Below are 27,674 nucleotides of genomic sequence, written 5' to 3' on the forward strand. Positions count from 1 at the left end.
CTCTCAGTATTTCTCACTGCTGTTCATGTGACCCAGGATCCAAGCTAACAGGTATGAAGCCATATTAGCTGGCCTTGTGCTTCCCCTTCTTTGGGGATGTATTTTCTCTCACATCAAAGCATGAGATTTAGTTCTTTAAGACCACATTAATTGCCATAAAAATCTTAGGAAGGAAAAAGTGTAATTTTACTACAGCGCAGTCAGATGTGGTCCAACACCAGTCATGTTGACTGATTACTACTTCTCCACACAAACTGCCCATAAATTGCATTCAGTAGCATTGTATGTTCTTCCCACCCCATACCTCTTCCTCCCAGCCTCAGAACTGCTCCCATTCAGCTGAATGTTGGATTGTGAACCAGACACATGGACCAAACCTGCTACAGGGCAACCCAGCAAGAAGCAGCAGGGCTGGACACTGAGAAAAGGCAAAGCAATTGTGTCTGCAGCAGCTCCCTGCCCTGATTCACACATCTCCACAAACGTGTGTCACCATGATGGCAAGGCAGGAAGTGTTTATGCCAATGCTTCTGCCAAGAAAATGTACATGGGAAAAATGGGACCAGTCGTCTCTCCTCAGACTTCTTTTTTTTAAATAAGCAACAGAAGTGATAGATTTAATGATTAAGATAAAAACTTATGTCTATACATATGGTGGACTGTTTTCTTCCAAGCTCAAATTGATTAACTCAAGGATGCCACTCTTGAGTTAATCAAGACACATTGAGCAAAGCAGCCCTATCTGTTTGTGATAGGCCCTGTTTACATTCCTAACTTTGAGAGAATGTTTCTTCACAGCAACCAAGAGAAATTCAGAAATAAAACAAGTCAGCAATTCCAATATACTCCTATCAAAATTTCAGATGGGACACATACAAATAAAAAACAAGGACTTCTCAACAGAAGTATTACTTGGTTACTCTAAGTGGGTCAAATATCAGATCTGGTACTTCATTGATTTTAAAATGTAAAGACAGATATATTAAGAAGCTCAATAATGTGTTTGTCTTTCTTAAACATTTCCCTCAACTCCTGCCCACCTGCTATTTCCAAAATATTCAATGGGTTTCTAAAAATTGTAACAACTTGAGATTAAGCACTAAGTACTGAGCTACAAAAGGACAAAAGCAGAAAAGGAAATGCAAGTATTTATCCTTTAGTCTGGCAATTCTACTGAAATGTAAAGGCATTTTACCTTCCAGCATCCCTGTATGCTTCCATGCTACACAGCAACTCAAACCACCCTCTTCTGTGAATAATTTCTCTATAAATTCCAATTTCCATGCCGAAGGATTAAACAGAAGAAGACTGATTCCTTTTTTTACTGCATTTGAAGGGGTTTGGAAGTTCTTAGTTTCTAACCTGTGCTACAACATTCTCTAGAGATAGACTCAATTTCTAAAATTAAAAAATAAAATTAAAAAATGTTCTAAACCAGCTCCAAACAGTCTATTTCCTCTCTCCTCCTCTCTCTTCTTGTGAGCATAAACCAGATCATATCTAGACCCAAAGACAGGTTGGCAGCATGTTACACAGCCAAGAAACATGTGAATTAACTGCATACCCACATTAACGTATTGTGATAAATTCAATTTAAAGCCATTACATCTAAGATGCCACATCTAGCAAGCCTGCTTTTAGAAACAGAAATTGAACAGCAATGTAAGACAGATAATTAAAACAGCTTTCTATAAAGAAAGCATTGAATTCTGTCTTTTCTCATGGTTTTGACTGGCAAGGTGTGGCAAATGCAATTTCCAATTTCCTCCTGCCATGGGCAGGAACACCTTCCCCTAGAGCAGGTTGCTCCAAGCCCCATCCAGCCTGGCCAGGAACACTTCCAGGGATGGGGCCTGGTCAAACTGTCCCAGTGCCTCACACCACCCTCACAGCAAAGAATTTGTTCCTAACATCCAATCTAAACCTGCCCTCTGACAGCTTGAAGCCATTCCCCCTTGTCCTGTCACTAGAGTTCCCGATGAAAATTTTCTTTATCCCCCCAAAAAAATAAAGAGATGAGCAAATAAATACAGAGAGGACTAAAGAAAAATATAGATTAAAAACCACAAGTTCAAAAGAAGATGCAAGATGAGAAGAGGCAGAAAACAGAAATACCTGAACGCTCCCAGGCCATCAGAAAATGACTCATTGCTAGTGACATGCATTGTTAGCTGCCAGCACAGGCAGGACAAAACTGTTTTCAACAGTGCATGATGGAAGTCCAATGAGAATATAAATTCTGACATATTTGCTTTAACATAATCAAAATAGCCCTACCCTTTTCTAGCAGATAAACTTTTAAATGTACTTTTTAAAAAGAAAATCTGGAATGCCAGGTGACACCATTTCTGAAAAAAACAATCCCAATGTGTAAGGAAGTAATAATTTATTTAGTATATGTGGAATCACACAGATTAAGAGATAAAGCAAGTATCAAGTGACAAAGGAAATAAGAGACAATGAAACAAAGAGATTGAGTAAACTATTTTCTTTCCATAAACAATACAGGAAAACACCATCTAGGAAATAAAAATTACTACACATCCTTCACTGTGTAAAAGCAATGGGTACCACAGAAATACTGGACATCACCATCAGAAGGGATGCTTATGGAAAAGGATCACAGAATCACTCAGGTTGAAAAAGACCTCAAAGGTCAGCCAGTCCAAGCTCTTCCTCAAAGCAGGTCAGAGTCAGTTCCCAAAACAGTTTTAAAATATTTTGAAGTTCAATTCCTTGTTTACATAGCTGTGTAATTACACACAGTGCTGAAATCCAGTGGGGGGACCCTATTTGAAATTACTTTTGCCAAGTACAGACAACACAGATCAGGGCATAAAGGTGATACTCAGACAAACTAAATCACACCTAAACACCTTTGTTTAGTATTTCCTATTAGACTGCCCCTGCCCAGACCCCAGCCTATCTGGATTGCATTTCAGAGGTAACTACTTCACTCTTCTGACTAAGCATAAGGACCTCTGCAGAATTTTAAAACACTTCCTCCTTCCATCAGTAAGCTCCTTTAGAACAGTAAAATAAATATAATTATTCAAGTTTTGAAAGAAAACAATTCAGACAGAAACTAGACCATCACAATGTTCCCAAAAAAGAAACCTAGGTGGCATGACTACAGGAGCTAGAATTCAGCCCCTGCCCTGTCCCCAAGGCCCATTACTAATAGCTGTTATGGAATATGCTCCCACACCACATGACGTGGTCACATCCACGCAGATATAAATACATAAATTCCCCAGGTTCGGTTCAGGCTACACACTAGGGGACAAAAAAAAAAAAAAAAAAAAAAGAGAGAGAAAGAGAAAAACCCCAGAAATACCCAAAAATATTTAACAACTTAGTTGAACAACATTTATAGTCTTTAGATAAAAGCCAGCTAAATGTCTATCACAACGCTTTTCCAAATTCTAGCCACACGAGGAACACAGTGCATCTGAGAAGATATGGAATAGCTGAGAGCCCATGCTTCAACTCAAGTTTAAACATGTCCAAGACAATTATGACTTCACTTTTTCTAAGTGTGAGCATGTTAACTAAGTATAGACAAGAAACTCTCAGTGGTCTAAAAAAGCCTTTAAAATAGCATGGCCAAGTTAACAATGTAAAAACTGGTTATTTCTTTTCTATCAAGACAGTCCAAAGCAAGTGAAATGAAAAGAGACACATGAATTAAAAAAAAAAAAAAAGTAAGCAGAAAATATTCTTAAACAAATATTTATTTATATTATCAGTAATTTAAAACCCTCACTGACACCATCTGGCTAACAAGCCTTGAGATCAAGATTTTCTGCTTGTCCATAAAGTAGGTTCACAACCAACAGTACTTTGTTCTGCTCTACCAATGTATCCTTGTCTGAGAAGACCACAAAAAGAGCACATGAAATGTGAGTTTATCAAGCTCTTATATTATTCTTTACCAACTAATATATTTGAAATTAATGTATTTCCAAGCCATTCACAGCATACCACAACACAAAGAATACTCTGCCACTCCATTAAAGAAAGAGACAACAGCAAAGCCAGACATGAGCCAGCCCTTAGTGCTCAGAGATTATTTCTTTAAATAATTATGCTTACAGATAATTTATTTCTTGAGTTACCCTCCCATTTCTGGGCCCAGTTCTCTCCTAAAGGGTTTCTGAAAGACACAGGCAGAAATCTAAATTAGAACTCCTGCTGAATGTGTTTTGCACTTTCCTTTGTATAGATCTCTACCAGGATGCCTGATGCAAGGTTAATTACTCAAAATATGAACCAGGAAACATTGTTTGTGAGAAGCCTGAAGTAGCACTGAAATCCAGCATTTCCCAGAGCCTCATGGCTTGTACATCCCATCTCCTCTGCTCCCTCTAGAGCAATTCTGCAGTGAGCTGCTCCTCCTAAACTCCCATCCCTATGGGTTAGAGAACATTAACTGTGGCACACTGCTTGCCCAGGAGGCTGAGAGTGAAACTGATAAGAATTCTATCAGTTTGATTGAATTCCTCCTTGATACAACACCACCAACAAAACAAATCCAGTTATGGTTATACCAGTACATAAAAGATAGCTGGTGGTGGTGGCCTTGAGGCTGACAAGCACAGGACAGCTTCCATCCACACCATCTCATTCCCAACCTCCCCCACAAAGCAGCCCCACACAAACTGTGCTGGGAACAGCATGGGGACCACAGGAAACCTTGGGCCAGCCTTGAGAGCTGTTTGGCAGAGTGGTCAGAAGTGCATGAGCAACGACTGGAACTGTATGGCAGCAGAGACAACACTGGGGACAACAGTGTCCAGCAACTCCAAACATTCCCTGCCAGTTTTGTCACAGCCATGGACAAGAAGCTGAGTGCTTCATGTGCCAGAACACTATTGCTGGCTACAGCCATGCCCTTCATCCATACAAAACACTAGCACAGCCACAAATTAGCACAATTAGAAATGGAAAAAATTAAGGAAACTGAAATGATCAGTTCTTTTTATTTCAAAATTCCCTTTTCCAAGCTTTTCTTCACAATGAAAAGCATCTGGCCCATTTCTAAGTTCTAGTCTCATCCAGTTCAGTGGGCCACAGTACGAAAAAAAATAGTTACTTGCTTTTATTACAAGGAAAAAAGCTGGAGGTGAAACAAACACATAAGCAACAGAGAATAGGAACTAGGAAAAAAGGAACAGGGAAGGCTGGGAGAGAAAAATCTGAGGAAGCTGCTAAGGCTTTGGAATCAGCTAGCAGAAGTTTTCAGAGCACGTATCTCAGAGGGTAAGACGAGGCCTTCATCATCCATACGTCTAATAGAAAACCAAAATATCAGAACAAACAGCCCAACATGTTTGTGAAAACGCTGAGGACAACTGTTTCACAAAGTTGAGGGTGCCAGAAGAGCAGTTACTTCACACTTCACTCTATTAGGGCAGGCTCCATTTTAAACATCTCAATGTGTACAGTGATTTGGCTGGAAGTGGTAACGAGAAGCACTCGCTGTGCCAAGGAAGGGGGAAAGCGAGAGCAGCAGAGAGGGAGAGCAAGTTTTTATCTTCAATTAACTGAAAGAAGAAAAGCAAATTTCAACAAACTCTTTGAACTTGTTGCTAGAATCTCTTGAGACTACAATTTAAAGGAGGACTGGCAGTTATTGTACTGGAATGTGCACAATGGCAAAGTATTCCAAAGCAGGGGAGAGATAGGAAATGTATATGAACAATACAGGCTGCATAAAAGCAGCCAGTAATAAGGGTCTGAAACTAGAAAGAATCATATTAGGAATGGAAACAAGGGCATTTTAATGAATATAAAGGAACAGCATAAACTGTCAGGGATAAAAATCAGAAGAGATAAAAGCACAGCATGCAGTATTACCACTGTGCAGTATAAAAGGCAAACAAAGTTTCAGAAATATTTTAGAAGTAAGAAGTAAAACACAAAAGTCTGTACAAACAGTGTTTAGAAAGAACAAACGGATAACAAAACAGACTCAAATGCCATTTTCTGTATTTTAGCCTTCATAAAACAGATTTATTGTAGCTAATACTAGAAACTGATTTTGTTGCTAGACTAAATAATCAGAGAAATTCAAGTCAGCAGGACTGGAAGAATTTCACACAATGCTTAAGAAACAGAAGTAATCTCTAAGCTATGAGCAATCATCTTCCCTAATACAGTCCTGGTAAAAATGCCCTCATAGAGGCTGGCAACGATGAACTATGGCACCCAGAGGGTTTTTATTTGCAATTTCTTTTCAATCCATGTGGATGAACATTGCAAGAAAGTCCCTCCCTCCAGGACCTGCATGAGGACATTGACACACACAGGAGAGTTACATACAAGACATGGCAGAGGCTGCAAGTATTTTTGATGACAAGATCTTAACAAAAATCATTCTGATAAATCGAGAAGTGGCTCATATCAACCAAGAGAAACTTAATAAAGACTAGTAATCTTTTAAAGGATAAGTCAGTTAATCAATATTCTGTTGCTGAAGAGGTTAAGCTGGTTCAGTGCAGAACAAAGGAGACAATCACCTGAAAAAGTTTTGTATAAAAATTGTTCTCCATTTCAGCTGTGGAGTCTTAACTGTGAGAAAACAAAACTGGCTTAATCAGCAGTAAAGAATATTTATTTTATACTACCCAAAATTAGTTACTGAAACCAATTGCCTAGAGACATAGGGGAACTGCATTCACTAAATACTTCAAAAACAAGTCAGAGAACCATTTGTCAGAAATGGAACAGATACACAACACACAGAAGGATGAGCAAGATCACCCTCAAGTCTTTTTTGGCCATAGAGTTCCATTTATCTCTGCTGATACAGGAAAACTAAAATATTCCTTTCATTTAAAATAATTTCATTGTGCTTTTGAACTTCACACTTCAGGAAAAAGAACCCTGAATAATTCACATTCTGGGTTTATGAAATGGCTTACTAATAAATCTCCCAAATTTTAAGGCAGAATTACTCCTCTCTTTATTAGTAACAATATGGAGCCATCCTTGTTCTCTTGAGCCCTAAGAACACTGCAGACAGTCTTTCACTGCCAGACAGACAGACAGCAGGGTAAGACACCATTATTGGAACATCCAGGTTCCATGAACACTGGGATGCTCCAGAAGTCCTTCTGGATTAGCTACAGCTTCCAGACTCACAGCACTACGAGCCACCTCAGATGTCAGTAAATGTTTAGTGGCGGAGACTGCACATTTGGACCACATCCTCACTACCAAAAATCCCTTTTATTTTACAAGTGACTCAACTGCACATGCTCCAAGAATATAAATATATAATAGGCAAAGTAAAAAAACTGGTAATTTTTTCTAAAGCTGATTTTTTTTTTTTCTGAGAGTCTCATTAAAACTAGTTTTGGCAAGACTTTATTTTCAGTAATAACGCAGTAGAAGAGAAAAAGTCCTTTTTTTCCCTCCCCATACCCAATGCCAAAAGTCTGGGTGGAAACATCCTAGCTTGATAGTGCTTCCAGCAGTTTCTTCAAGGAAAGCAATTAGAATGTTGATAAATACAGCACTGAAAATTAGTAATTATAAATTTATATGGGAATGGCTGGCAATAGGATTGGGTGCACGTGTGATTTAGTAAAAATACTTCCCAAAAAAATGCAAAAATATTCTGAAAGAAGCAAGCCCTCATTTGATTTCATTATAATGCCTATATATTAATATACTTGTAGGAAGGAGCTTCCAGGATACCAGACATTATTGTTAACATAAAATATTTTACTTACATTGTTTTGGAGGGTGCTTTAAATACTCAATTTAAGAATGATTCCCAGGATCGAAGTGAGAACTGAAATTCCTCATTTAATCAATGCCAAGGAAGATGAGAACAACTCCTCTTTCTATATGCTGTGAAGAACCCTCTCAACATCACCATTTCTTTTTCAACAACCAATGAACCAGCCTGTAAAAACCTCCATCTCCTGAATATTTACTCCTGTATTGGAAAGCTCAAAGGAGTCAGCCTGGAACCCAAAATCCCCCAAATTTCAGGGAGCCAAGGCTGCCCCTTGGCAGAGAGCGCTGCAGGCTGGCGGCGCTGCCAAGAGCTGCGGCTCTGCCTCCCTCCAGCAGCCTGGCCCTTGCTCTGGCCTCCTCCTCCTCCTCCTCCTCCTCCTCCCTCATGCTATCACAAACACGTTTCTTTGCCAGGTTAGTCCTAGCCCAGCTCAGTTTCCCAGCCCAGCTCACCACAAGTGCCTGGGTCAGCACAGGGGAGAGAACAAACAGCTGGTAGCAGAGGGAGGGCAGAGCTGCTGCTCCTTTTGGCTGCCAGAACCAGCTGAAGATTTATGGTGTTTGGGGAAAATAACCACCTGATGCACTCCACACATTCACAGCCTATGTTTCTTTAAGTAATAAATATTCTAGGTTTTAAGGGGTTTGCTACTTTATCTTAGTTGCTTTCAAAAGCACCAGTGCTGTTAGAAGAACTTACTCAGGGTAGTTCTTGAAACAAGTGCCCCAAGTTACTTTGACTAACAGAGGAATGGCATGAACAGCACTGTCTAGTGCCATCCTTCCAGTGGGGGAAAAAAAAAAACAGAACAAAAAATGCAGAATTCAGTACAAGTTACCAAAAGTACAAGTTACAAGCAAAAAAGTAGTAAAATCTTGTTCCTCTGTATTCATCCAAACTATATGAACCATGCAGATGAACTGGTGGTCAAATATATTAAACACAGGAGAAAAGCAATTTCAATATTTCCTGGAATTGTCAGTCACCTAATTTTTGAGTAACTAATAACATTTTGGTGTGCCTATGACAGCATTTCTTGAAAAGTTAATTTCACAGGATTAGTGTATAACAACACTGAATAAGGGAGTGATCATTAGTGGTGGATAAGGAAATTCCATTTTCCCCAGTAATACATAACCCTGGTACCCCTCCAGTATTGCTGAGATGCAAGGAGTTAAAAACAACTCCAGCCTGAGAAAGGCAGAGTTCACCTATTCTCAGCAAGCCAACTGCCTTGGAAAACCATCTCTGAGCTGAAATGATGACAAAGAATAGAAATGTCCATTTCCAATTACTTATCTTATGAAAGAACAATGACAAGAAGTTAGTAGGAGTTAACATGCTAACAAGAAAAAAAAAAATCCACAAGCAAAGCCAAGAAAATGGAACTGTTTTTATTGTTTTAAGCTGGGAAAAGTCTCCAGTGTCACTGCACACAGGATGAAGAGATGTCTGGTGTGTAGATGGCTCAGAGTAGCAACCAAGAGACTGAGCAAGACATTGGTGGTGACAAATATGCTGAGATTTCAGCCAGCCATCACACTTGATCTGTCTGACAGCTCTTGGAAGTCCTCTCATGACAAGTGCTACAGAAGTTCAGTGGATCATTAAATACAAACATAGAGAAACTAACAACTGAAATGTTAAAAAAAAAGTCTTCAAGAGTCCTTCACAGCAAGCCTGTTTCAAACTGGGGAAACTGTGCATCTATTTCCAGCATTCAGCTTAACTTCACTCACCCTTAAGACACGAGTAAAGACCCTACATAAATCCGTACTTTAATAATTTTGTGGTAAAACAATTCTGTAAGCCCTATCCATCACACAAGCAATTATCAAGAACTGAAAAATCTGAACATTTGTACAGATATCATTCATCTCCTGAGCACTGTGAGCCAGGCTCCTGTGCAAAAAATCCATAAAGCAGTTGGGGAATTGCTTGGTAATTCAAATACGGTGGAGGAAGTCACAGAACATGGGCTGCTGAAGAAAATGGCACAAAGCTCAGCCCTGTTCTGCAAAGAGCCAACTTCAATCCTCACACCTCATCTCCTCCTCACTCTGTGTTCCACTATGTGCTTTCTGGCTTTTGGCCAAGCAGTTTGATACACGTGGCTTGTAGAGGCCAGTGTTTGCATTAATACATTAACCCTTCGCTGTGCAATAGTTGTACAAAGCTTGTCCATCAAAAAACCTCTGTCTTGCCAGGTAGGGATGACCTCCCCTGACTGTGCTCTTGTTTAGGAACATTTTTATTCTACAACACAACATACATCTTACATTTGCAAATGTTAAATTTTGAATTGAGAAAAGGGCAGGCAAGTAAAGACACAAGTATCACACAGAAGGTGTGTGATGAACTAAAGAAACACAGCTGAGCTATAAAGCTCCATCCAACACTTTAAGCTTCTTTTGAAATGACTGTAGGTATCTTTAAATATTGGCCTACCCTAATGCAAATGCAACTAAAGTGATGATCAAAAATCTCAAATAATCATTTCCTGGCAAAAACACTTATGCTTAAGGGTCCTCAGACCTTAACCCATCTGCATATGTGAAATCAATAGCCTTTGAAAACCTTCTGCAGCTTACATTGGCCAAAGTAATGAAAAACTACTATGGAAATGAAAACATGGGTAATTAAAAAAGACACACAAAATGTTCTCCCCAGTTTTGAAAGCATTATTATATTCTGCTTTAAACTAAAGACGTTTGCAAAAATAACTGGTAGCATACATCAAGATCTGATAGATGCTGAAAATAAAGTTTAAAGTGAGCTTAGCACTGATCTATAAAGGGTCACAATCAATGAGACTTCTGCTACTAAATTTTGCTAAAGAGCTGCATCTGTCTGTGCTGCTTGTAACCTGCAGAGATTAAGAAAGCTCTGCTACTTAAAATTTATTACAAAAATGTTTACTGCCCCTGTACAATACGATTGTAATACATTTTGATGAACAACCAGTTGTTCATACACAGTCAAAACGAAACTCTTCCTCTACAACTTCTTTCCAACCACATTCCTATCCTTCAGGTCCCTACCCTGGAACTTGAGGTATAATCCAAGCAAGAGTTAAGTTCCCAAGATTTCAGGCCATACAGAGAGGTGGCACCTAATTTCCATTTTTCCTCTACAATCCTAGTAATTCTTTTAACCATGCATCTGAAAGCTTCTTTCTTGTCCACCACGTTCCAGCTTTAGTAATGCAACTTTATTATCTTTTTTCAACTTGTATAAATTCAGCCTTTCTACCTTTTAAGGCAGAAAGACAATCCTACAGAAATATTTTCTTCATTCACTGCTTTGATTTCAGTTCTCTGTATTCTTCCTGATGCACCATAGCATGAACAACCTCCTTGCTCTAAATTTCAAGGCCCTGCATGGCCTGTTCTTGCTCCACCTCTTAAATTTGAATTGCTGCTCTGTACAGATATCCCCTTGTCAAAATGTAAGGAAGAAAACAGGAGTGTTGGCCTGGCAGTTCAGGCAGGAAAGCAGCTTTCTGTGAAAATCCTCAGGGTGACAATGCTACCCTGCTTTAAATATATCCTCCAAGTTGGATGCCTGTGAATCACTCCCCGATGCTGAGATAGCCAGGGCACTTGAACTTCTGCATGTTCTTTTGCTCACAGCATTCTCACAGCTCCCTTGTGCTTTCCCAATACATTTCTTACATTTACATGCTGCCTTATCTTTACATTTAAATTAAGAAATTGTTTGTGCAGGAACAACCTTTGCTTATGCATTTGTACTGCGTGTAGTGTAATGGTGCCCTGGCCTCTAGGCACAATTACAATATAAATAATAAAAATGAACTGTTCACCTAAGATTAACTCTCCTGCCAGTGCCACATGAAGCTACATCCTTCAAACAATGATAAAAGGCTGTTCTAGCAGCCACATTCCACCATCTGTACCTCTCTCCAGGTACTGATGACACTGATTCCCAGCTCTTCACCCACAGGAAGCCTCCACTGTTCCCTGTTCTTATCTGTGTCCACAGCACCCCTGGAGTTTTTATCGATAAGCAGGCAAAATGCAGAATGAGATGTGGGCAAGCACTGTCCTACTGAAGAACCCTCTGCTCCCTTAACATCAGCCTGCTCCTGGAAGAGCTGAGAATCCCTGGCATCTCACAGGAGCAGATTCAAGGCAGTTTTCCATCTGTCTGCTTAAACTCATCAAATTTGCTTAAAAACATGGCCTTCAAAGAAGGTAAAGTACCAACCTAAAGCACTCTCCAATATGGCACTGCTGTTTAATGGAGGCATCCATAGCTGAGGAATTATTCTATTCTGGCTTTGCCAGTTTAATGCAGGGCTCTTCGTTTTATCATTACTTAGACTGCACTTAGACTGAACATTCAGTGGAACATTTCCTATAATGGGATAAAGCAGTTGAACAATTTGACTGGCTAATAGTGATTTAGACATGTGATTACAGTACAGAAAATGGTCTGACATATGCTCTTTTATCTGGTTTACATGAGGCACATTAATCCAACTGGAAAGCACAGAAGTGAAAAGGAAGATAGGACCAAGCACTCTGAAGGAAAAAATAGAAAACAGTTGTAGTTGTCTCATGTCTGTATTTGCTAGGCTAGTTGTAATCTGTATTTTATACATAGGAAAACTTAGAAAATAAAACCATTCTCTTCCCAAAATGGATGCAACTACAAACCACCAGCCTACACCTATGCTGGCACAGGTCAGAAAATAACATTTGTTTTATAAAACCCTAGCTTCAAAAGCATTTATGACCTATGGCATAATGCCTTTACCAAAAGTACAGGATTTGCAGAAAGATGTTTGCAGCAGAACAGGGAGCACCACACCAGCCAGGAACAATCAGAGTGTGAACAAAAAGAGTATTGATTCATTTTAATTTTTGTCTCAGCTAATTTAATTTCCCACTTTCACACAAACACTTATAATCACATCAGCATAAGCTCATATTTTACAGGAATATTTTACTTCTTCCTAAACCTAGCCAGCAACATTCCCATGGCACCAAAAACCTAACTGAAGGCAAGGAATTACCTCTTTAACACACACTTTTTCTCCTCAAGAGTGCATACACAACCTCAAACTGGCCTAACAAGATATGTCAATTTTCACACGTAACACAATTTAGGTTTTTTGTGCAGACTGGTACATTACAGTTGCATTTGCATTTTTCTTCAGAAAAATTTCTTTCAAAATAAAACATTCAAAGGTTTCCTATGTAAGGTTTGGATTCTGTAAGTAAAAATAAAACCTAAGTATGTAAAAGTAAGCATAAAGGAGATGAATGCAAGAACTTCACCACGTGTACGTTTGCCAACTACTTTCAACGACCGCTATATTAAAAATTCTATCAGGAAAATACAAAAGATAATGAAAAGAGGGAGCTGTAAACAACACACCTTCCCCAAAACCAGAGGGGACATGAAAATCTTGGCAGGCAAACTTTCATCAATGACAACAACAACAAAAAAATCGTGTATCCCAAACTAACGAGAGCTCTCTCCTGGGACACTTATGTATTTGTAAAAGCAAACGCATATAAAAGATGCATGGTCGTCGCATGTGGTTAGGTCCAGCCCAGCAGAATCCCTCGTCATGTTGTGGACTTCCACTGTGACCTTATGGTCGGGCTTGACCTTAAAAGTCTTTTCCAACAGAAATGATTCCGGCACGGAAATCGGCAGCGATGTTTGGGGTGGGCGCTCAGGGAAGCGCCAGGACCTCGCCAGGACAAACACGGCAGTGACAAAACCGAGCGCGTCCCCCAAAACAAAGGGAACAACCTCTGAACCCCGAGGCTGGGACAGACCGCACAGCGCAGGAGCCGCTTTGGTCACCTCCTGACGTTCCTTGGCCGAACGTGCCGCCCAGCTTTGCCCTATTACCGCTGCCATCAGCTATGCCATGGCAAGCTCCATCCTACTCAAAAATAACCCGCGGGGAGCGGAGCCAGCGCGGCAGCGGCGCTTCCCGGGGCCTCTCCCCGAGCGCAGCCCGGCCCCGCACCCCGGGCAGCGCGGCCACCCCCGCTCCCTCTGCGGGCAGCGCTGCCCGGCCCGGCCCGGCCCGGCCCGGCGGGATCCCCGCCCGAGGCTGCGGGAGCGGAGCGGCCCCTGAGGAGCGCCCGGCGGGGCGCGGGGGGGGCTGAGGCGGGCGAGCGCCCGCGCCCCCGGCGGGGAGAGGCCGCGGCCAAGGGAGAGCTGCCAGCGGCTGGGAACGGGCTCCCCCCGCCATCCTCCGCCCCCTCCCTCCGTGTGTTTGTTGTGCTTCGGCACCGTCCCGCCGGCGCGTCCCTCCGTGCGGCGGCCGCTGACAGCTCCCCCCGCGCCGCCGAGAAACTCCTGCCTCAACTCTGCGTGTGCGCGGGGGGTGCGGGGGTGTCCTCGCCGCCACCCGCTGAGAACCGTGTTTTCCTTCCCAAAAAAGAGGAGGGGAAGGGGGGGGCATGACAAGGGAAAGCGACGAGGAACTACCGTCAGCGCACAGGGAGTACCCAGGCGACGCTGAAGGCAGCCGAGCGTCCTGGAAGGGAACGGACCCAAAAAGAAGGGGGAAGGTGCAAAGGCGAGGGAAAAAGGAGGAAGAGGGTGGAGGGGGAAGAGCTAAAGAGAAACTCCGGAGAAGGAGGGGAAGAAAGGAATAGGGATGGTGAAAGAAAAGTGGAAAAGGGAGAGCAGGCGGAGGAAGACAAAGGTGAAAAAGGAGGAGGAGGAGGGGAAAGTGCAAAGGGGAGAGGAGGAGAAGAAAGAAGGGCCCTTCTCAAAATGGCATTAGGCAGAGGGAGGGGGCGACGAGTAGCGAGTCTCCACTGACAGCTCTGCCTGCGCCTGGCCGCCTGCCCCGGCCCCTCTCTGCCTCGCACACACAAACGCTGAACTTACTTCTTTCTGGCTCTCTGGAAAGGGGAAGCGCCATCTTTGCGAGGCCGGCCCCTAGGTCTTTTGTCTGTGGCTGCTGCTGCTGCTGCTGGGGGGGGAGCTCCAGGCTCGGGGGGCTGCTGCTGCTGCTGAGGCGGCTCCACCACCGCCACCACCAGACTCTTGTCCTCCGTTGACATCCTAGTCAGCAGGACGAGAGAGACACATGGATGATGATGATGAGGATGAAGATGAGGATGGTGATGGGGATCCCGATGCTCCTCCTGCTCCCGCGGCTCCTCTCCTCCTCACCTCCGCCTCCTCCACCTCCGCCTCGCATCGCTGGCCTCAGCCGCCGCCGACCAGCACAGGTAGCAGGGGGAGCAGCATGGGGAGAGCAGGAGGAGGAGGGGAGGGGGGGCGAAGAGAAAGCGCAGAGGACGGAAGGAAGGGTCTCACACACAATAACACCCTCCCCGGGCTCGGCGGGGTCTCTCGGGGCTGGGGGAGGTGAAGAGAGCGAGCGACAGAGACGCGGCTGGTCCCGCCGCTGGGCGCCCCCGCTCAGAGGCCCCGGGCGCTGGCGGCGGCTCCGGCTGCTGCGCTGCCCGGCTGCGGCGGCCGCCGCTTCATTGTACCCTGGCCCTGCGCCCTCCCCCCGCGCAGAGCCCCCGGGGGCGGAGGAGGAGCGGGCGGCGGCGGCGGAGGCGGCGGGGGCCGAGGCCGAGCGGAGGAAGTTTTGACAGCTCCAGCTGTTGTGTGTGTCGAGGGGCTGAGTCCGGCCGGGCTCCGCGTCCCCTTCCCAGCCGGGCCGGGAGCAGGAAGTTTAACTTTGGGGAAAGAAGGAGGAGGAAGGGTGAAAAAGGGGGAGGAGGAAGGGGGAGGAGGAGGCGGTGCCCTGCCCCCTCCCCGCGGGGTGGAGAAGGGATCCCGGCGCTGCCCTGGTGTGTAACCCCCGCCTCCCCGACTCCCTTCCCCCCCGCCAGTGCGACACATAGACACAGCGACCGACCGCCCTCCTCCTCCTCCCCTGCCGCGGCCCCACACTGCGCCTGCCCCGCCCGCCCACCGCCCGTCCCCCGGCGCAGACACCCATCCGCCGCCTCGCCGACCTCAGGGGCTGGGCTGGGGCCGCGCCGGGCTGCGGGGAAACCGCGGAGCGGGGCACGGACGGGACGCGGCGCCACGGGGAGCTCCGCGCACCCCACCCCGCACCGCGCCCCGGCCGCTGCCCCAGCGCTCCCCCACCCTCTCCCCGCCCTTGTTATTTCTTTTCATTTATTTCCCCGTGGAAAAGGAAAAGCCCCTTCTGGATGCGAGCGGCCGGTCTCCGCACACGGGCTGCGCTCCGCAGGACGCGGCTCCGGGGGCAGCGCTCGGTGCCCGCCCCGGCGGCGCTCGCTCCCCCCGAGCCCCGCGCAGCCCCCGGGGAGGCGGCCGGAGCGCGGCGGCGGGAGCGCTCCCCCTTCCCCCGCCGCGCGTCTGCGGCTCGGGGCGGTGGAGGCGGGGGGAGCCGCGGGCGCCCCGGGGGATGGGAAGGAGGGAGGGAGCAGAGTTCAGCGCTGTGTGCGAGGGAGACAAAGTCTGGGGAGCGTGGCCGCTTTCCAGCAGCTCCGGCTGGAACAGCTGCGGGCGCTCGGGGCGGGGGGGGGTCTCCCCGGGCAGGGGCCCGGCTGGCTGGCTGCCTGCCCGCCCGGCTGCGGGGCGGGGTTAAGCCTCATTACACGGGATTTAACGTGTCCCGGAGGCCAGCGGGGACTCGGGCTCCGAGGGGAGGCGGGGGAGCGCCGCGGCCTCGCAGCCGGAGAAAAGTCCGGCCACGGGGCGAGGAAGCGGCCGCGCCCCCGGACTTTCCTCCCGGGCGCTGCCCCGACGCGCTCCGCTGCCCGCGGCGGGAGCGGCTCCAGCGGAGCGCGGCCGCCGGCCCGGGGCCCCCGCGCCGGGCACCGCCCCAAGGGCACCCCTGAGCCGCCCCCGCGGGGCCCCAGCCCGGCCGGCTCTCCCTCCTTCCCTCCCTCCTTCCCTCCCGGGGCCGGAGCGGAGGGAGCGGGTTCGGGGCGCGGATGCTGAATCACGAACCGGCGCGCACGGACAGAGGAGCGGCGCGGTGACTCGCGCTTGGCGGGCGGGTTCGGGAACTTCGCCGGACTTGCAGACGTGGTGGGGAGCGATAGCCCCAAGGGTGCGACTAAACACATCCCGGGAGCCCCGCACGGAGCGTGTCACCCGTGGCCTTCGGGTTTCTGTTTGAATCCCAGTTGACAAAATGGCCTGGGGTATCACACAGGTACAAAGAGGGAAGGAGGGGCTGATGTTAGTCGCTATTTTTTTAAAGTAAAAATAAACACAAAGCAATTCAGAGCTTTACGCTGCTTTTCCTTCCCCAATTTTTCACTTGTCAGCGTCAGAATACAAAATTAAATGGTATGCTGTGGCAAATAGGACTTTTGCTGGCCTGTTTTGTTCAGAACCTTTTCATAACAAAACCTTTGTTGATTCCTTTTCTAGGTTTGTGAGTAATTAAATAGACCTTTGTGACATTTTCATATAATGTATGAAATACATTAGGAAGTAATGCATTTGTCTCCACTTACATACACATAAAATTATATGGAGCCATCCCCATTGTTCAACCATGCAAGGAGAGCAGCTGGATTGTTGGTATGGCTTTCTTGGCCCTACCACTGAAGATGTACTCATTTATGCCAAATAAAAAAATACATCCTGAGTAAAATGTTTGTGTTATGAAGTCTGTAAATGACAGCATGGGTATACTGCTCATACAGTTTCAGATACGGGCTCTTAATGTGTTTACATGTTGTCTGACAGAATAAAGTGCCTTTGAATTTTGTTAACTCAGGCAAGTGAGCGTAATTTAAGCGAAAACATTTAATGCTATACAGGCCCAGGCTTGGGTGGAGTAGAGAGAAAAAGGGCAGGGAGAGGGAAGGAAAAGGCCACTGCCTCTGCCCAGTGGGATGGCTGGTGTGGCATTTGCTGGAGTTGCCAGGTTGCCATCTGGTCTACTGAAACAAATGGCCATCTCCTGACAGGCTGGCTGTGCGCGAGCAGACCCAGAGCACATGCGCCACGGCCTGGGTGAGCCTCCGATGTGTCAGAGCCACTCTGCGTGTGCAAATTGACTGGAGCTGTGACATGTGAGCACACCGTGGGCTCTCATCAACTGCTTGGTGTGTGGGGAATGGCTGCCACATCCCCTGGCAGACCCCAGGAATCTCTGGGTTTACTTGTCCCTGTGTTGTTCATCCAGTCCCTCCATGGAAACGTTTTTAATACCTTTAGATGACCTGCCAGTGGTTGAGCTTTGGGATGTGTGTCTTATACAAAAATGTGTAATTCAAATTTTTTTCTCTTTTTGCCTTTGTTAATACATAAATTATGTGTATATGTATCTACCACGATATAAAACAGGAGTGGAGGCAGGACTAAGTCAACACTGGTGTAGTGTGGTCTAGCACAGGAGAGAATTAGGGACTTAGCCCGTGAGTTCTGCTGCTGTGCCTTATCTCCTTACGTGTCCAAACACAGCTGGGCAGGTCTGTGCTGTGAAGGGCTGCAGCCACTGCTGTGGCAATCAAAGGTGTGAAGAGCTGAGCAGGACTGAGAGAGGCTGGAGAGCAGGAACCTGAGGTGGAGATGGAATTGTAGCAAACTCTATTTGCTGGCGTTATCTGTCACTGGGAGCAGGCAGAGGGACGAGCTGGGAGACGTGTCACCACACATAAATCCAGTGTGGGAGTGCTTTGTTGATTCAGGATATTTGAACAGTTCTGTCAGGAAAATTTTTACGTTTATACCTTGGCCACACTAACCGCCTATTATAAATTTTCGCTGTCTGGAAAACACACGCTTTTGGAGCAAATGTATGATATTGAATGAACAGGTTGTCTGCTTTACTGAATGTTAAGAGATCCTCTTGTTCATTGTAAACTAACTCAGGTGAGCTGACACACCTGGTTTTTTTTAAACTTTCATGGGCAGGCAGTGTTGAAGCTTTCAACTAGAATTTTACATTCTAGCCTTCCTTAAAATAAATATTTCTGTAGTTTTGGAATTGTTTCTAAAATGTAAGTGAGATCCTTGCAGTTCTGATTAAACAATGCATGCTAGTGGTTTTAACTTCAAAACATCCTAAATTGTCCCAATGTGCTTAATAACAAATACTTTCATAACAGAAGAAGCTGAAGACAGGATGTTGCCTCAAATCAGCTAGTTAAGGAAAATTATTCTGTTACAATTAAAGGAAAATGACAACTGGAATGTAAATACAATTTTGTCTTTATACAACTAAAGTGGTGTATGGAACATAAATAATAAGAAAATTATTCTGGATTATATCAGGAATGGGATCCAGGTACTTTCTGGTTTATGACATTTATTCAGAGCTCTGCCAGTTTAATGATCATCCATCACTCTACATGAACCAAAGAAAAGTTTAATTTTTGTTTTTTTTGCATTTGTGTTCCCATTGCAGAAATGTCCAAGTTATCACAAAAGCTGCATTTAAGCTACATCAGCATCATGCTAACATTTCAAATGTTCAGTATATTGAACCACTTTGTCTTACCCTGTGCTAAACTGATAATTGACTGTGTTCAACATCTGCTTACTTCAGTGTGCTGCTCTGAAAACTGCAGACAGTTTGGTGCTGCTGCACATCCCATATGGTTCTCCTTGTAGCAAACTTCAGGATGAAGGTGCAGGGGCAGCTGAGTGCAGCAACCACATCAGCTGCCTGTGATATTTGTTTTATATCTACATTTATATTCACCCAGGCAGTCCAGAAATAGCCAAATTACTGGATTATTTCTTCAGTAATAAAAAACCAAGACTGAGATAATTTAAAAGACTTCTAGACAAAGCCTAAATCAAGTGACAAAATCAGGATTACATCATACAAATACGTGACTTCTGGTTAATTTGTACTAAACTTGGCTGGGCTACAAAAAATGTTAGCATATGCTAATTGTCGTATGCTAACCAATGTGTTGTGGAAGCCTAGTTTTAAACTTGAAATGTTTGTTTCTTCTTTTCATCAGTTTTGCTTACTTGTCATCTCGTGGATCTGCCTTACTTCAGGCAGCAGCCCAGCCTGGGCAGTGGCTATGACACACACACACCCTGCCTTGAGCACTGGGGACTTTCCCAGCAGTTTGGGAGAGGCTTTTTGCTGCCATGGTGGGAGAAAAGCCTCACTTCTCACCCTGAGCTGCATTCCCAGACAGCTGGAGAATCCCAGAATTACCGGGGGCTCTGGAGCAGTGCTCATAGTGTGGAGGTCCAGTTTGCCTAGAATCCATCTAACTGCTCTCTTTGGGGGCATTCACAGTCCTCGAGGAAAAAACATTTCCTTCTAGTTGATGTTTTCTCACCTGCTCCCCTCCTGAAATATCCTGATTTCTGTTGGACAGCTGCACCCCACACAAACAGATCCAGAGTTTGTAGGAATGTGGGGCTGACACAGGCCAGGCTCCCCATCCCTGCCTTGTCCCTATCCCTGACTGCTCCCCATCCCTGTCTGCTCCCTATCCCTGCCTGTTCCCCCTCCCTGTGAGCTGTGAGCTTCCCATCCCTGCCTGTTCCCCATCCTTCCCTGCTCCCCATCCCCACCTGCTCACCAACCATGCCTGTTTCCCATCCGTCCCTGCCCCCCATCCCTCCCTGTTTCCCATCCATGTGAGCTCCCCATCCCTCCCTGCTCCCCTTCCCTGTCTTTCCCCATCCCTGTCAGTTCCCATCCTTCCCTGCTCCCTATCCCTGCTTGCTCCCCATCCCTCCTGTTCCACATCCCTGCCTGTTCCCCATCTCTGCCTGTTCCACATCCCTCCCTGCTCCCCTATCCTGCCTTTCCCCATTCCTGTCAGTTCCACATCCCTGCCTGCTCCCCATCCTTCCTTGCTCCCCATCCCTGTGAGCTCCCCATCCCTGTGAGCTCCCCATCCCTGCCTGCTCTCCAACCATGCCTGTTCCCATCCCTGTTCCCATCCCTGCTGCCCCTGCCCAGCTCAGAGTGTGCTGAAGGCAGCAGTGCCCAGGCTGTGATGGATGTGCTGCCTCCCACCTTTACACCTCAGCCTCACCAAACCCTAAAGCCTTTTCATCATATTAAGCTCCTTTGACTGGGCTAATGTGACTGAGAAACACACCTTTTTTATCCATTAAGATGAGGCCAAAAATGTTAAGTGCTCAAGATGCAAGCCCCTAGGGCTTGTCTATATATCGAGTTATTACACGTGGAGGCTTTTATCTTCATAAAAAAATGTTCTTTTTGTGCACGCCAGAGTGTGAATTTAAAACCAGTGGTTGTAGTATAACCCTCCTGCAGACTCACTCATCCTGGCATCTTCTGGCTTTTTTTTTTCTTCTTTTTTTTAGATTAAGTCCAATTTCTTTAATTTATTTAAGTGAAATCAAGAAAAGGTACTCGGAGTGAGTTTGTCCACATGAGGAATTATGCTTGCCTACCTCTGGTAGTAGCATGAATAATACCTTCCTATATGGAGAAGCTTTGTCTATTAAGAATGTTAATTTTGCACATGTTTGCACTTATTTGCATTTGAATCATCCTATTTTTACAAGTGGTAGCTGAGGCACTCTACTGAAATTCATTAAGTTATTCCAAACTGAGGCCATGATCCTGGGGATGCTAAATTAGGCAGATAAGTAACTAGTTGCATAAATAGGTTCACTGAAGACAACTACCTCCTGATTAAAGTTTGTTCTGTCTTGAAACATTTTCAGAAATGCTTAAATTCTTCCCAAACTTGCAATTTATATAACTTTTTCTTAGAAGAAACAATGAGCTGTGCTATGTATTTTTTTAGCATCCCTGTGAAGTCACATAAATATCTACAAGTTACTTAGGAACTTCTGTTCCATTCTTTGTGAATTCCTGTCTGGTTTACACATTTATGAAACTGTAATTTTATAAACTTTAGTATTCTTTTATTTATCTATGTGGTGGTGGGCAGCAGAGAAATTATATTTTGTGACATACTATTAATTGCATGGGAGTTTTAATCCAAAAAGGTAGAATGCTAATAGTTTGAGGAAAATCAAATTAGTACCTGAAGGCTGTACGTGCCAAACAGTGCAGATAAATGGAAAAACCCCAGAGCCAGCAGCAAGAACCCCGGGCAGTAGCTGACCCCTTTGTGTGCACCTCTGGGGAAAGACAATAGATTGCTGTGAAGTTGGGACTTTACCATGCAGAAAGTTAAATAAATGTCTGAGCAGTGTTTGCTGTTTGCAGGAGTGGTGTGTTACACTCAGATTACTTAACAGAAATAATACAAACCTGGCCGTGAAATGGGAGAAAGGATTTGTTGGTGTGCAATCATATATTGGGTTTTTATCCTGTGTTTTGCACAGAACCTCGTGCACAGGGGTCGTGGTTCCTTCTCTGAGATCCTGGGTGCTATGATACTGTTATCATAGGAATTTAAATTCTGTTTCTGGAAATAAGCTTGCCATAGATCAGTTGCAAGGAAATAATCTCTGCCCCACGTTCAGTAGAGTTGTTACAGTTTGGGAGAGGCCTTGGGTTGCAGTGAGGAAATACCTGGACACAGGTGCCCAATCCTGTTTCCAGCTGTTTACTTCAATAACATTGTGTGTCTGAGTAGGAAGGGCAGCATTTGGCCTTTGGTTTTTGGAGTAAATTGCAGACAGTTAATGGAGACCTGTCCCATACATGGGTTCCAGAACAGAATTCAGTCCTTCACTTCTTTAATATCTAATTTTTTAAACCAATTAGCTATGTACCCCTATGAAAACAATAGCAGAGCCTTCACAGCCAAGACTAAAGATCTAAATTACATATATAATAAAGGTTGTGCAGTGTTTTCAGGCTGAGAACCATGTAATATTTCAGCCTCAAGCAAAAATTTTCTCCAAGCTGTAGTCCCTCAACAAAAACACACTTTTTAATGAAAGTCCTGACACCACCTTAATTACAGTACAGCAAACATTACCATCATAATCCCATTTCATCCTTAGGCAAGGAGAGCATCCCTGGGGGCCTGGCTGCTAGTGACCAGTTTTGGAGAAACAACCTTTTCCCCAGTGCATTTTTTAATTTAACCTGTGCTGTGCTGCTCGGGGGGAAGATGCATGTGGAGCTGCTCATGCTCATCTCCCCATGCTCCTTGCAGCCCTCCTGGCACTCCTGGAGGATCAGCCAGCCTTGGCCCTGGAGGATCAAGCACACCCAGGGATGCCCAGCCTGCAGCCACCTCTGGCTCCCCCACGCTTTTGCCTGTCTGCCATGGGAGCCCAAAGTTCATGTCCAGCACGTTTGTAGCACAGGGGATTCACCCTGACACTTTCCAGCATCCCCAGGCTGTCTTTCTGGTTTATCCCATGCCCAGAGACAACTTCCCTTGTTTTGCTGGCTGCCACACTCCAGTAAAGTCCTTGCTTTGGATCCAGCGGTGCGGGGGGAAGGCTCTCCCAGTGGCAGCCCTAATCCAGGTGGGTGAGGACAGAGCTGTTTGGAAAGCAGGGCTGTGTGGTGCTCAGCACTGATGTGTTCATTTCAAGCAGCCTTTAGTGTCTCCAAGCTTTCACAGTGTTTCTTTGGGTAAGTAAAATGTGATTAGTTTCTCATTACCATGTCGATTCAGTGCATAGATTTTGTGTGGGGACTGCAATATTGGCAGGACAAGTTTGTGTGAAGGTGGGATGTTCTCCTACCAGAAATTCCTACCAGAATTCATCTATGTACATGTATAAACACAAGGGGTAATAATTGTGGTTCTTACATTTTTTTCTCCTGCCTTCTTAAATCAAAGTAATAAATCTGTATGATCAAAAGAGTTAGAATAATCAGTCTCTCCAAATTGATCTGAAAATCCTAGTTAAAGGCTAGAGGGAAATTAAACATGAGGTTTTTTTGTTCTCTCTGCAACATTGTCAAGGAAAGTACAGTTTTCTATTATGGAACTCCTAGAATTTTTATGTACAGAGTAAAATCATGCAGCTGAGATACTGTCTCTAAAAACAAGCTAAAGCCCTGTGTCTGCTGGGAGGACATTTCTGTTATCCTGTTCCCTTCTATTTAGGTTCTCATATGGTGTTAATCACCATGGTATCTTACAGCTTTGTAAAAATATAGTGCACCATATGTGATAAATCACTAATATTAAGAATGAAGATGCTGGAGAAAAATACTCTTCCCAAATCTAAAGCAGAAGACGTGCAGTAATGGACATACCCAGACAAGCAGCCTGAGTAAAAGGAGCATGAACACAAGAGATGGGGGCAGAATCATCCCTAAGGTGTGATCCCTAATATTTCATCCCTAATATTTCATCCAGCCACTGCTTGTCAGTGTGAATGGCACTCTCCTTTCTTTTCCAACCTGTGCTCCAGCTCCCTAAAGCACAGGGACTATGTCCAAGCCATCTTCTGTTCCCTCCTTTGCACAGCAGACCAGTGCCTGCTTTGTAGCGTTCAGGGCATCAGTCAAAAGAAGATAATTTGCCAAAAAACACAAAGTAAGCTCATGCATTTGTTGCTAATTAAGTGCACACATAATTACAGTCCAAACATAAAGCAAAATGAGGGACTGCACTTTCATTGGAAAGAATGCACTAGGAATGGTCATAAATTATCCCTCCAACTGGTAATCTCAGTTACATATTTTCTCATGTTTTTTTCATTTCCCACTTAGTTCCAGCCAGATCTGTTTTCTATTTATATTGTCAAGTGTCAACACATAAATAATTTTCTCTGTTGTATCCCTCACTACTACATTCTTTTTCTTGATAGAATAGCAGAAGTAATTATATTTATAAATGGAATGCCTGTTTTGCCTAAGTACTGCATATAATTCCCCTCTGTATGAGGGATTTTTATAATTCCTCTAAAAATGTCTTGGCAAGGATCAACCCACCAGTTGGTAGTGTGGATCCAGCCTTTAGGAACAAAACTGGGAATTCTGATCCCTTTGGCCAACAGGCAGGAGGGCACCACAGAAAAAATGCTCTTGTTTGTTTCAGAGAATGATGCTGTTGAATATGTGCAGTTATTAAGTACCCAGAGAGCAAATTCACTGAGAACTGCTTCCCACCTGTGGATTCCTCTGTTCAGCACAGAATTATTTTGGCAACTGAAGAATTCTTCATTGTGGATGGCTGTGGGAAGATATTAATCCTGTTCTTCAAGTAAGATGCATTCACTGATCTACTAGACCTGCTCCACCTCTACTGTTTCATATTGTGAGAGGAAATCAAAGGAATCCCAAGTGATGAGTAATCTCAAGTCATTCTTAGCCCCTTTCTGCCTTGTTTTGCAGCTGCTTTCTGCACACAAGTTCAGATGTCCCTTGCTCAATAGGAGTAGAGCAGAGGGAGATCTGTTGTAAGCTCTGCTTTAAGGCAAGTTCAGTTCAGTTTTCCATCTCTGGGCACTCCTTGAGAAAACCTCACTCAAAATCATTGTATGGGGATGGCAGATCCCAGCCACAGCTGCCTCGCTGGATGGAACAGCAAAATGCATCCTGGAGCTGATCTGCAGTACAGGAGGAGAAAATCAGGACTTTCTTACTGGTTTCTGCTGTCTGCATGTGCATGGGTGTTCTTTCATTAGAGTTTCTCCAACATTTGCTCTGAATAAAGGTTGTTCCAGGGCACCTACAAAGCAGTGAGCCATCCTGTTCCTACAGATGTGGCAAACTTGAAGAATGTTGTGTTGGAGCATTCAAACCCCGTGTCCTGTGTGATTTGGGAGCTGTGGGAGAGATGTGGGTGATGTAAGACAAGTCCTTAGCCTTGGTGTAAAGAGAGCCTGTAGCTCTGGAGTCTCACAGGCTTTGAGGCACGACCCTGCACAGTGTGGTCAGCATTTCCATGAGTATCTCAGCCAATGGAGGTTCCATTACTGAGTTTTCCCTCTTGTATGATCAGCAGAACCAAACACACTCTGCTCTGGAGCTCAGCAGCTCCTGGTCCTGTATCTTCCACACAAATCAGCCTAAACCAACAGGGAGGTTTCACTGCCACAGCAGTGACTTAGCAGCCAGCACGCCCCCATCTCCATCCCTGCAGGAAGGGTGCTGGGCTGGAGAGGCTGGGATGTCCCTGCAGGAAGGATCCTGGGCTGGAAAGGCAGGGATGTTCCTGCAGGAAGGGTGCTGGGCTGGAGAGGCAGGGATGTCCCTGCAGGAAGGGTGCTGGGCTGGAAAGGCAGGGATGTCCCTGCAGGAAGGATCCTGGGCTGGAAAGGCAGGGATGTTCCTGCAGGAAGGGTGCTGGGCTGGAAAGGCAGGGATGTTCCTGCAGGAAGGGAAGGGTGCTGGGCTGGAGAGGCAGGGATGTCCCTGCAGGAAGGGTGCTGGGCTGGAAAGGCAGGGATGTCCCTGCAGGAAGGGTGCTGGGCTGGAAAGGCAGGGATGTCCCTGCAGGAAGGGTGCTGGGCTGGAAAGGCAGGGATATTCCTGCAGGAAGGGTGCTGAGCTGGAGAGGCTGGGATGTCCCTGCAGGAAGGGTGCAAGGGTGCTGGGCTGGAAAGGCAGGGATGTTCCTGCAGGAAGGGTGCTGGGCTGGAAAGGCAGGGATGTTCCTGCAGGAAGGGTGCTGGGCTGGAAAGGCAGGGATGTCCCTGCAGGAAGGGTGCTGGGCTGGAGAGGCAGGGATGTCCCTGCAGGAAGGGTGCTGAGCTGGAGAGGCAGGGATGTCACGTCCTCAGCCACTGCAGTGACATCCAGGAGTCCCTGGAGAGGTGCTGTGTCCTACTTTGTGCAGATGATTGGATCCTGCGCCTCCAACAGCATCGTTCCAGCAGTGCCAGCTACAGAATCCATCAGACTGGGAGTGCTCCTGGTGGAGCCCTGCCAGGCTGTGGCTCTAGTCCTGTCCTCTTGGTAAGTCTGATTTAGCTCCTCTACAGCTCTGGCTCCATAAGCTGCACAGAGAAACCCAAGTCCATTTCCCACTCCCCTGTACATTTATTCAGAGGCCTCTCAGAAGTTTTGGACTGCAGTCTTTTCTTTTCCCTGAGTACCCCCTCTAAGGGTTCATGTTTATTTAAGATTTAACTTTATGAGCAGTTTTCTTTCTCTCAGTATACACAGTTCAAATTTGGCCTGTTCCCTCAGCTTTTGCATTCAGCTGGTTTGACTGATTTAATGTCACTGATTTACCGGTATAATTGAGCTTGTCTGAAGAGAAGGAAGATTGATGTTGGCTGAAATAAAATTCTGAGATGCCTGTGGAGTTTTATTGCCCTAGATTTTTTGATTGCTATTTATTCACAAAAGTGGGCAGAACTCTGACTTGAGATTTTTCAGGAATGCCTCCATTATGTCAGAGCTGCTAATTCTTTGAGTCAAGTCATTGTGGTTAGCCAATCTTGTTTTCTGTCTCTGTGGTAAGATTTTACATCCAGAAGGCAAACCTCAATGCTGCCCCACGAAAGCAGGCAGGGATGACAAAGCATTTCCTTCTCTGACCTCTGCACTTGAGTTTTGTAGCAAGATGAAATCTATCAAATCAGACCAAATGCCAAATCACCTGCATGAGAATGAACAGGTCAAACCCTGTTCCTGTAGCAATACTGTTTTTGTTCCTGGAACAAAAATGTACTGAAACATGTTTTTGAAAGTAATTTCTCTTCTAAAATAGTTTTTTTTTCCCCCAAATTCAGACTATGAACTATGAAATTCTCTCATGCTTGTGAGTTGCATGTGGTTATGTATCACATCAGAGCAAACTTGAGGTTATTAGGATTTTTTAATTTTGCGTACTTGTCTTGAATTTTCTGAGTTTCTAATGTTTTTTGGGGGAATAAGTGGAATATCCTGATTTTGTTATATACCTGCTGGGATAGCACTGGGCTGGATCCCTTCTGCTGTGACAAGGGCCACACTACAGACCCTCAACACCTGCTCTTGATTCACACAGGGGCTGTGTCTCTCCTTCCAATTAGCAACATAATCACCCCTGAGCTAAAGAACTCAGTCCCACCCAGACGCATCTGGAGCAGCTTTCATGAGTGGAAGATATATAATATCAGCATTATGTCATATAAAAACCTCTGGCTT

At 45.3% G+C, this 27,674-nt stretch overlaps 2 protein-coding genes across 12 annotated transcripts in view; one reads left to right on the plus strand and one right to left on the minus strand.

The window, feature by feature from the left end:
• The window catches only part of KMT2C (lysine methyltransferase 2C), a 190,205-nt gene extending 174,605 nt beyond the window's left edge, over positions 1–15,600 (minus strand). For 7 of the 8 annotated variants that reach the window (XM_077189555.1, XM_077189707.1, XM_077189510.1 and 4 more), the window contains exon 1: positions 14,636–14,947. In XM_077189555.1, the coding sequence (XP_077045670.1) occupies positions 14,636–14,811 (176 nt within the window). In that variant the 5' untranslated portion in view covers positions 14,812–14,947. Of the gene's footprint in view, positions 1–14,635 lie in introns of all 8 variants that reach the window. The other variant, XM_054644553.2, reaches the window with a different exon arrangement.
• Positions 13,957–25,273, plus strand: LOC129128168 (uncharacterized). 4 transcript variants are annotated; one of them, XR_013185089.1, is made up of 5 exons: positions 13,969–14,310; positions 14,817–14,982; positions 15,598–16,898; positions 17,665–17,802; positions 24,634–25,273. XR_013185089.1 is itself a non-coding variant. In XM_077190146.1 (3 exons), exons 1-3 carry the CDS (start codon positions 14,400–14,402, stop codon positions 16,323–16,325), a joined length of 942 nt encoding a protein of 313 aa, XP_077046261.1. In that variant the 5' UTR covers positions 13,957–14,399; the 3' UTR covers positions 16,326–17,188. The 4 variants fall into 4 exon arrangements, 2 of the variants coding, with proteins under 2 accessions (XP_077046261.1, XP_054501308.2); XR_008535254.2 differs by lacking the exon at positions 24,634–25,273 and having other exon boundaries at positions 17,665–18,972; XM_077190146.1 differs by lacking the exons at positions 17,665–17,802; positions 24,634–25,273 and having other exon boundaries at positions 13,957–14,447; positions 15,598–17,188.
• Positions 25,274–27,674: the final 2,401 nt, after the last annotated feature.

This window comes from Agelaius phoeniceus, chromosome 1, assembly GCF_051311805.1.
Source record: "Agelaius phoeniceus isolate bAgePho1 chromosome 1, bAgePho1.hap1, whole genome shotgun sequence".
In the NCBI taxonomy this organism is placed as follows: Eukaryota; Metazoa; Chordata; class Aves; order Passeriformes; family Icteridae; genus Agelaius; species Agelaius phoeniceus.